At 39.3% G+C, this 11263-nt stretch overlaps 1 protein-coding gene across 7 annotated transcripts in view; it reads left to right on the top strand.

Annotated features, from left to right (window-relative positions):
- Nucleotides 1-11263, top strand: part of FOXP1 (forkhead box P1) — a 793034-nt gene that overhangs the window by 745449 nt on the left and 36322 nt on the right. For all 7 annotated transcript variants that reach the window (XM_055137067.1, XM_055137065.1, XM_055137064.1 and 4 more), the window contains exon 12: nt 943-1030. In XM_055137067.1, coding sequence (XP_054993042.1) covers nt 943-1030 — 88 coding nt within the window. The remainder of the gene's footprint in view (nt 1-942; nt 1031-11263) is intronic.

Here is an 11263-nt window from a genome sequence, read left to right as displayed (position 1 = left end):
TCTCTATAAGTATTGTAATGTTTTAGGTAATTTTATCTTAAATCTAAATTGTGCTTTGGCCTAAATGTCCTGATAGTGTGGGTAATAGAACTTGAGGCAGCTCTCTCTTTCTGTGCTTGGTTTACGTCACTGATAAGAACAGATCGAATAATTCAGAATTCTGGAATTTTTATTTTTCCTTTTTGGGGTTTTGATTCACCCCTTTGATTATCAGAGCTCTTACATCTGGTATAATGGATTGAAAATTTCATTTTGTTAGCCATTTCCCTGCTGGAAAATATAATAAATAGTAAAAGGACCACAAGACAGGCCTACTCAGCATGTGGCCTGAATCATCTACAAACTCAGTATTTAGGCCATCAACAGCCAAAATACCAGCCAGAGTTTTCCTTTTAAGTAATTGTCTACATCTTTCCTCTCTCATTGGTATATAATTTGCATGTGTAGGTTCATGTTTCAGATTTCAGGTTCAAAGTTGCTTTTTTCACTCTTTGCCATTTCTGTTAATGCATTTCCATATAAGGCTGTGTCATCCGCGATATAAAATCAATTTACTTGTGAACAAGCACTCCCATTCAAACCTAGACCAAGTAGTCTCTCCTGAAATACCCAGTAGGCCCCATCTCAGATTTCTACATATTGAGATGGTCTTGAATAGCGACTTGTCTTAATCTCTTAAATTTTCCTAATCGTGTGTAAATGGTTATCTCCAGATGCCCTGGAGAACTTGTCCCTGGAAGACTTTTATTTTGGTATTAACAGTGTACTAAATTCCATATAATGATAGTATTAAATGGTGGGGATGAAAAGGGCAGGCCACCCACAAAACTATCCATTGTGAACTAGACACGCCACCCAGTTTATATTTTAGCATCCTGGTAACTTATATTTTCCTTTTTTGTTTCTCCATTTCACTTAATGATTTTCTGTGTATTGTTGCAGACATCTCAACAGTGAGCATGCGCTGGACGATAGAAGTACAGCTCAATGTAGAGTACAAATGCAGGTTGTACAGCAGTTAGAGCTACAGGTAAAACCAAATTTATTTTTAATATTGCCTCAAATTACAAATTTCTGTAGTGTTCTGTAATGAGTTCCTGTGTAATCATTAGTGACTGGAAGGTCTGAAACCTGTTTTTGTCCTTTATTTTACTTTATTTTTAACACTTTGGGAAAGTTCAGCTTGGGTTCATTCCTTGGAATTGCTGTTCAGGTGCTCTGTGTGTGTGTGTGTGTGTGTGTGTGTGTGTGTGTGTGTGTGTGTGTGTGTGTGTGTGTGTGTGTGTGTGTGTCGAATTCTGTGGCTCCTGAGACCTTTTCTCATTCCCTTTCGATCACCCCTCACTACTTCCTTCTCTCTTCATTCCTCCTCCCTCTTCCACTCCTCTATTTTCCTTCTCTTTAACTTTATGGCTATCTGTTATTGGTTTAAGACTCCCAAGTTGCTATTTTTATTAATGTGGAGATAGGAAGACCATCTGGTGAGAGGGAAAGAGGTTGAGGAGTGGATGTCTGTGAAGGGAGTGAGTGTAAGCCAGGCTGAGCAAGTATGCACACATGCATGCAAGTTTTCCAAAGTTAAAATAGAAAGTGTATATGGAGTTATTATTCCATTTTGCATCATCCTTTTCTTTCCATCACTGAAACAAATTAAGAGTTCACTATGCAGCATTTCTACTGAAACATTCATTTTTATATTTAGTTTATAGTTAAACACATTCACACTTTTATTTAGATCTTATAGATACAATGTATATAATCATACACGTGTGTATGTTTTAATATTTGTGTGCGTATATATGTATGTGTGTCTTGTGTTTTGATACCCATTGGGGTTGTGTTATGTCGAATGTAGTTGATGACTAGAGAGCATAAACTTCTGTGGATTTTCCTGGGGGCACAGTTTGTGAGAGTTAGGTGGGGGGTGGGCTGGGGAGAGGGAATCTTTTTAACATGGGTTCCACCTCCTGATGTAACTTGTTGATGAACCACATATTTTAATAATAATTCCGTACTTGGTATAATTAATAGAAAATTAGTTTCTAAAAGTAAAAATTGGGTCAGAAATGGAGATTATTAAAATGTACAATTGCAAAAGCCTGACCCTACAAACCCCATTTATGCAACTGAGTTCCAAAATGCTTTTGAGTGCTTGATGACTCAATGTGGCTTCTTCCTCTGGATGGTTTAGTGTAGGCAAGAGGTTAGCCGAAATTAAAACAAAGTTGTACATTATATTGTTACCAGCCATTGAAAAGCCTATTTTGTATGCAAGACAGCAATACTGAGATATATGGAGAGCCCTAGGCTAAGTACAGAAGATAATTACATTTGGAATTTTACTGAGTTAAGTCATTTACAGCTTCAAATAGTTGGAGAGAAAAAAATCAGCCAAAACACACTTAAACTTTTTGTTGTGACTTTTCAGGTTAGAAAAGATTTCAAAAAATTTAGTTACCACCTTTTATGAAAATTATAGTTTTTCTTAGCAAAAATGCCTTGAAAGTTACTGTCTTTAGCAAGTTAACATTTCTGTTCTTTTGAACTGTAACTATGAACTTCGTAGAACACCAATGTATTCATGGAGACAAAGGATACATTGTGAAATCCCCGAATTTTTGTCTTTGAGAACATCTTTAAATTCTCTGTTTATTGACATAAAAAATAAGTAGTTTATTTTATCGACAAAGTTCACTGATAATTTAAGCAGTTCACTTATAATTTAAGTGTAGTAAAGCTTTGAATGATTGGATTCAGTAGAGTTGTATTACTACCTGGATATTTATATATACTGACAGTGGTGTTTATAAAGTGATGCAAATTTTTGCATCTATTTATTTGATAAAATCTAAATTCATAATTAGCACTGAAATTAAGCTGCTTACTAGAATTGTCATTGTTTACCCAGATAGCATTTCAGGTTATAGCACTGATTGTGGGACCATTTTTTTTTAAATTTATTTATTTTTAATTAAAGAATCACCATGAGGGTACAGTTACAGATTTATACACTTTTGTGCTTATACTTCCCTCATACAAAGTTCGGGAACCCATCCCTTCACCAATGCCCATTCTCCACCACCAGTAAACCCAGCGTCCCTCCCACCCTCCCCAATCCCATCTCCTCCCCACCCCACCCTGCCACTGTGGCAGGGCATTCCCTTCTGTTCTCTCTCTCTATTTAGCTTCTATGGCCCACAATAAAGGTGTTGAGTGGCCACTGTGCTCAGTCTCTAGCCCTCATTCAGCCCGCAACTCCCTTCCCCCGCATGGCCTTCGACTACATTATAGTTGGTGATTGCTTCTCTGAGTTGCCCTTTCCCCAGAATGTGAGGCCAGCCTCAAAGCCATGGAGTCAAACCTCCTGGTACTTATTTCTACAGTTCTTGGGTGTTAGTCTCTGTGGGACCATTTTTAATTAGGATCTAATTGTCCATCTTCATTCATTATTCTTCATTCCATCCAAGTGGGCAGGAAAAAGAAGTTAGAGTCTCCTTTAGTCAGATGAGTTTCTGAACACAGATTCGATATTGCTTTCTAGTGATTATAGCCTGGGAGTAGGACAGATGGACACAGGTCTCCTTTGGTTACTAGTGAGCTTTATTACTCAGATTTTCCTTCACCCTTCAGCACAAATTCAATCTGTTGTTTGATGTTTGTTTGACTTGTGGTCAAAATTAAAGATCATCTGGCCAGAAGTTACTCTCTGGTAGTTATCTTAATGTGTTTTGGCGTTTTCCTTGGTGAAAAGTTAAATTTTAAAGGGTTTGGTGTCTTCAAAACTTGAGAGGCTTGGTAGGGTGAGGGTATAAGAGCTTGTCAAGAACAAGAGTTATTTTGTTGTTTTTGTTTGTTGTTATATATTTATTTTTTATATTTTGAATGGTTGGTGGGGGGGGGAAGAAATCAAAATAAGAAGAGATTACAGGAAATATACAGATTGGCTGACTGCAATTCATCGGCACACTACCTATGGCTGCTTTTGCATCCCAGCTCTAGGGTTCAATAATTGCAAAAGTCCCTGGGCCTGAAAAACTGAAACTATTTTTTTTTTATTTGGCTTGCCCTTGGAGAAGACATTAGCTAAGTAATTACTAGTTAAGATTGGAGGAAAAAACAACTTCACATTGCTAGCAACTTGTTCTCTGTGTTTCTGGCTATTGAAAAGGCTTTCCACCACTCTTTCAGATGACAGGCACCTGCCATTCTGGGGAAACGTGCAAAGATGGTTGAATCAAAGATGGTTCTAGTCATCTACTCACTTACTTGCTCCTTTAGCAAACATTGTATCACAGAGCTCTCTGGAGTCACTGAGAAGTATAAGAATGAGTGAAACAGGATTCAGGTAGACAGCTGAGTGTGGCTTCCATCCTTGGCCTTACATGATTCCCTGAGCACCACTAGGTGACACCCTGACCCTCACTCCCAGCACTGCCAGGTGTGGCCACCAAACCAAATAGAATAAATAAAATATAAAACACGTAGGTTTGCCCACTGATTCTTACATTCTGAAGGTAAAAAAAAAAAACCACCTCTAAATAAATTTCTAATGCACTATCCATTTATTGGGCACAGTTGACTGGCACTACTGGGGTTGTCACTAACACCAAAAACACATGCTCAAAAGACTTTCTGAGGTCCAAACAAAAAGGGTTGTGTGTGAGTGAGTGAGTGTGTTTGTGTGTGTGTGTGTGTGTGTTTGTGTGTGTGAGATCAGATGATCTATACAAGAAAATGTCTCAAGTTTTAGTGTTTCAAGAACTCATGTCCTGACAGAGTTCACAGAGAAGCCCTTTTCACAGATTAGCTTGAGAGCAGATGTGGCTCATTTGAGAGACTTTGAGGCAAGGTACAATGAGGCTCGGAGGTAGAGCTATTTTAGGCTTCCTTTTTCTTTAACATTCAGTATTATCGTGTTTGTGCTGTCACATTTGCCATTTCATGCACCGGTGTCTTTTTAAATTTACTTGATTAAAAGTCATCCTGCCCATAGTAACTAAAGCATTGGGGAAATTTGCCCTAACAATACTGTGAAATTGTGTTCTTGTATTTGAACAAAGTCTTTTTATTTATTTCCCCTAGATCCCTGACTCCTACCCCCTTTCCCCTGGGTCTGGTGTATCCTCATCTACAGCAAATGTCCTTTACTTGAATGACCAAAAAGGCTACTTCTATCCCTTAGAGAAGGCATTTCCCAGCCCAGGAAATTCCTTAGCCTCTACCTACCTAGAAGTATCTTATAAAATTAATATTTATTTTCTTGAATTTGAAAAACAATATACTTAGCACCACAGGAAAGAGTTGTCCGAATTAAATCACACCAGTGGTGATCACTGGATGGGATTAGAAGGTGAAATTTCTCATTTCTATCTAACATACAAGAATACTTTGTAGAGCAATACTTAGACCTCTAGTCTTTACATTGGGGAAAGGTTACTTGTGTGTCCCATTGTAAAAACAAGCCGTCACCTCAAGGTGGCTGCTAGAGTACAGAGGGTTATTATGTTTATCCTAGAGAATCACTGTAAAGGGATTTTATCAGAGAATTCGGGGGACAGAGCCAGCCTGCACTAGATGTATTAAAAGCAAGTGAAGGTCAGCGGGGTACTGTCTCACATGTCTGCTCCAGTCTCTTGATTTCAGAATTCAGAAATCCTAATTCTGACTCAAAGTCCTTGGTTGTCTTACTCATAAATCAGACCTACCTTAAGAATCAGTTATGATTTTAAATTTTTTTAATTTCCTTTAATACCCTTAGGGGGGATTGTGCCTGTGATGTTTACCATAGTAGTGCTATCTTTACGATGAATCAAATAAGAAAGCCTTTAAGATTCCAGTGGTGGGAGTTCAGTCAGCTAAGCAGAAATCAAGTGGATAGATTATGGGGTCTGACTTAGACCTGCCCAATCTGTGCTCTGTGTGAGTCATATCTTTATTTATATTTTTGTTTTGATTGAGAGATATGAAAATATATGATGTATGGTTTCTTTGTAATAAGTTAGCAATTTAGAGTGTTATCAGGGTAAGAACTAGATCTGGTTCTCAAGTTAAAATCTATTACTGGTCTGGCTCAGAGGGAAATGTGGTCAAAAACATATTTTAGTAGATATTTGAAGCCTTAAAATATTGTTTCATTATTATAAAGCCAGTTGTATTTTTTTTTACATTTTATCAGTAAAATAGATGGCAGTTCACCTTAAATATTACCTTAGGACCTAATATTATAAATTCCAAGAAGTTGTATGAGCCTCTTGTATTATACATATAAATACCTACTATCATGGCAGCTGGACACCAGATATCATTTGGGTGAAGAAAATGGCTTTTTGGGATCAAGGAATGTATTTTAAGGTTCCATTTAAATGTCATCTTTCTATGTATTCTATCTGATATGCAAACAAGGTGTTGAGTTAGCACTGGAAGGGATGAAAAGTTCCCATGATCAATTTGTATTACCTTTCATATTATCACACAGATCATAAACTACTCCCACACATACACAGAATGTAAAGGGGGCAGGCAGGGGAACTGGCTGTGTTGAGTCTAAGAATTGCCTGCTCCGGTTTCATGGCCATGATTATAAGCAAGCACATGAAGTTTCCTTAATGTTGATAGTTGAAAGCCTAATGTTGATCAGACATAGACCTAAGGATTTCAGTTCACTTTGATCTACTTACTTAGGTTCATTCAAGTGCAACATCCCTTAACCAGTGAGCTAAGGATAAAGCATCACAAATGGTCTCAAAATTTGACTTTGGAAAAAGGGAGGGCCATTTCATTTCATGAAAAATGAAGGGACAAAGTCCTCTTCCATACCCCCTCAGAAAGCTGATATGTTTGTGGTAAAAGTAGATATTTCTGATCATAAAAAATCAGTTTTTCTCCATTCTCTAATTATGTAACCTCACTAAATTATCAGACTGTTTTCTGGTGCATAAGCATGGGTTTTTGAATAAATGAAAAAAGGAAGCCTTGAGAATGTGGACTTGGGGCAAGGGACGCGGCCGAGCAGTGCTTGGGAGACCTGGAGCTTCCACGGTGGTGCTCAGCCACCTGGACTGGGCCCACGGGGAGACGCTGCTCAGGTCCTGCAGTCCTCAAGGCCACGTCTGGCATTTCTCAGTCACCTCCTCAGTTGCTTTGGGGACCACAGAGTGCTGCCAGTTAAACCTGGGTGCCAGGCATGAACCCTAACCACTATACCATGTCCCGGCCCCTTTTGTAAATTGAAAAAAAAAATTATTTTTAATTTAAAAAAAAGTTATTTAAAATTAAAATTTTGTTTTTTAAAGATTCCACATTTATACATGTCAGGATAGGGCTTAAGACTGGCTTCCTCAGCCCCTCAGCCTAAAGCCCCTTTAAAGTACATATTGAAAGCTGCCAAGGGTAATTGGATCCAATGACTCCAAAGGGGGTTGGTTACCCAGTCTGGACAGGGAATGGGAATGAAGGGCTGGATACCATTTTTTCTTTGAACATTTTGTTCCCTTTGGTCACAGTTTTTCAAACATTTATTTTATATAAAGCCCTGGGTACAGAGGAGTAAGATACTCTCCTTCTGCCTGTCACGTGTTGCCTAGTAGGGATGGGACAAGCATAGCTTTTATTACTCCACCAGGTGAGTTGGCAGAAGAGATAGGGAAGGCCTGGCAAGAACACTCTGGGCTCAGTGGGCCTTGGAAGGGTCTGCCTGGATTATAGGGTGAGAGAGGAAGCAAGGGTCTGTATTGTTTCTTTTTCAGTTTTTTAAAAAAATGTTACGTATATTTATTTTAATTTTTATATGTGTTTCTCTGGTCAGTAAGAAGTAGGGTGATCAATCTCAGTTCAGCAGGATCCCTGAGATTTGGGATTTTGATTGGCAAAGTTGGGCAAGTCCTAAGCAAAACTGGGCCTAGTTGCTAGTCCTACAGACCAGTTTGAAGCCATTGACTGTGGACGAGATCCTTGCTGAATGCCAGGTGATCATCTTGCAGTTATTTCATACAGCATCTGTAGAACCATTTGGAAGGATTTTGATGGAGTTCCTACACATGCCTGTGCACTGTTCTAGGTGTTTCATATTAATTTTGCTAAATTTTCCTAATGCCTCTATAAGAGGTTTTTGTTGCCCCCCCCGCCCCACCCTCTGCTAGGGATGGAACCCAGGCCTTATACATGCACGGCAAATACTCTGCTACTGAACTGCAGATGTATTTTGAAATCAGTATATACGCTTATACCCTGTGAGTATGCTTAATTCAGGATTTCTTCTTTGAAAAGCTGTTACTATAAAAAATCGGAAACTATAAGCAGCCATTGGCTTCTTGCGGGGGGGAGGGAGACAGGGGTGTCAAAAAATATTTATTTTTTTGTGCCATATCCCCATTACAGAAGAGAGTGATACTGATCCTTAGAAGTTCTGATGAACTTTAAAACTGAGTGGCAAATTATAAGGAATTCCCAGGTTCTACAGGAGCTGCCCATTGTAGTTCATGCTCCTTTATTGCACGGCAGTCTCCTTCCTCCTTTACACAGGGTTGTGCATGTACACAGGCACTACTGATACTTCGTTTTCAGACGTGGCTGTGACACCATGCCCATTTTTTTGTCTTTAAATGAAGCTCTCTTTTGAGCATCCATAGCAGAAGGGCAGGCAATACAAGAGATCACTTTAGAGTTTTTTAAGTAATGCCCGTGAGGTACTGTAAGTTCTCAGACTCTGTCAACTAAACTTTGCATGTAGGTTTTGTTAACAGAAGGAGGTATTAAGACACTGACACAGATCCGGTTACTGTAGGGACTTTATATATGACTCTTCTACCATTAGTTTTGTTACTTGTGATCACATCCGATTCCCAGAACTTCACAAATACATTATCTGTAATGTGCTTGCCTTTGGACCTTTCTAATCCCATCAAGGCAATAATGAAGAATGTGCCCTTGAGTGAGCTCAGGGCATGCTGGAGAAAGAAGTCCCAATCGCGTCAGAGCTTCCTATTGCCACTGCTCAGTGGCCAGAGCCAAGAAAAAGAAGAGAGTCTCTGTGTTTCTTGCTTCCATGTTCCTCTTTGAAAACCAAGCCTCTGACTTTTTTTTTCATAATTTAAAATCCTGCTTAACTCTGAGAGCATTAGAATTCCTAGACTATGACTGCGTATTAGTGTGTGTCTGCTTTAAATGTCAAGAGAGTCTTTAATAATAACATGCAAAGAATGTTAAGATGGTGACAGAATACAATAAAAGTGGGGAAATTCTTCGATTGGGGTGAAATGAGCCATAGATTGCCTAGCACCTGAGAGCTGTAGTTAGTGTTAAGATAATCGTTTACAAGTTTTCACTGGTGCCAAGTTCGGAAGGCTCGGGAACAAACCGCTGTTTGATAAAGTAGGTAGAAAAAAACTATTTGGTAAATTCTCCACTTGATAGAAGACTTTCATTTCTTCTCCTAATCACTGACTCCTCTCCCCACCTTGCTTTTCCTCTTTTGATCGTTGCCCTTTGAAGACGTGTGTATGCTGTTTGGATCACCTTGGCATAGAAAACTAGTGAGGAAGCCTAGACACCTTGTGTTTAAAGCATAGGTGCATAGAAGGTAATGGCATTTCTCAAAACTGCCTCATGAAACGTGAACATTTCAAGACCCTCCCCCCCTTGGAATGTTGAGCTTAGCAAATTTTAGTTAGGTCCAGTTACTTAAATTCGGGACCAACATTGCATGGGAGTAGTTCATACTTGCCTACTCATAAACTGAATCCCTGCTAAACTACAAATCCCAACACTCTAAAATGGAGCTTGATATTAATATGTCAGCATCTGTGTGGTCAGGAAGACAGAAAATGATGCCTTTTTGTTAGCGACGGTCACAGGTGATTCCTCAGATCACACCAGCTTGGGAAACCCGGGGTTCTAGCCTTTCTGTCTGTCTCCAGATCCATGACCTCAGCTTAGGTCACCCTGCATCTGTCTCCCAAACTGTCAGGTATGCAAACAGGAACGAAGGGCTAGGAATGACTACAACCATCTTTGCTTCTCTAAATCAAGTCAGTGCCTTGGCCTCTTCTTCTCTACTGGCTGCACTCAGTAACTGTGGCACTTTACACATCCCTAATTCTTCATTTATTGCAGAAGAGTTTTGTTTCTCACAAGTGAGAACTACCAAATTGGGTTTAAAATGATTAGTCCTCCTGACAACGTAAAATGATTATGTTAAATGAACCCAAAACCATGTTCCCCTTTTATTCTGCTAAAAGAATGAGTTCAATCTCCTTGGTTTTTATCTTTGAAGATGTTGAATGGGGCTCCTTGCCTTCGGCAGATAGCAGTGGATCCAGAGTAATACACATGTTCTGGTCTTTCACAGTCTGGGCTATCTAAAACCTAATTTGAGGGCATGCCTAATAGAAGAGGAGATGACCTGTATCAGCCAAAGGGGAAGAAAGCATTTGCTTAGGATGAGGGAAAGATAACAATGAGAACCAAGGAGATAAATCCGTAAGAAATGAGTCCATCTTTTCTTTGCTTTTCATTACATTCTTTAAAACAACAGTTCTTGCCCTAGTTAGCCCACCTGCAAACACCTTCAAATCCATATTCTATTGATCCTACTTCCAAACATACTCAACCAGTAGAAAGCTAAACTCATTGATTTCACTTCCCTTTTTAAAAAAAAATTAGATCTTCTTTGAGGTCTCATGAAGTATGAGGCTTCTGTGCTAACCAAACTGGTTGAATCCTCGAAACAATCCTTCAAAGTCCAGAAATTACTGTTTGATATTGAGCAGGAGAAATTAAATCTTTTCAAAGGGGGAAAAAAACACATTCAGGGTCATAGGGCCAGATTATAGTGCTAGCTGTATAGCTAGCAGCCAGATTATAGGGTTCCATCCCAAATACCTTTATGCTCTCAGTTTACAGAATTGGTGACTAAATTTGATCATTCAAGCCAGAGGTTCTCAAACTTAAGTCTACCACCCACTTTTCAGAAGAAAAAATGACTTAGTGTCTCCCTGGAAATCTTACCTTTTTAAAGCAGACAGACAAAAAGTGCTCTTCAGTAGCACTGGAGACCAACGCCTCCTTCTCAACTCCTCTCATCCCCTGTTTTTCCAGCACTGGGCCCAGGGGGTGGGACCTCTGTGGTACCAAACAGTGATTTGAAGAAATGCATCACAGCAGCTGCCCTTGATGTTCAGTTAGTTGCCATTGTTATTGCCCCCACCCCCCCTTAAGGTTCCTATGCTTACCAAGAAAGCTGTTGGGGATTCTTTTATTTTTTTGA

Source organism: Sorex araneus, chromosome 4 (assembly GCF_027595985.1).
Source record: "Sorex araneus isolate mSorAra2 chromosome 4, mSorAra2.pri, whole genome shotgun sequence".
NCBI lineage: Eukaryota > Metazoa > Chordata > Mammalia > Eulipotyphla > Soricidae > Sorex > Sorex araneus.
Note: the sequence above shows the minus strand (reverse complement) of the source record. Positions and strands in the feature narration are given on the sequence as shown.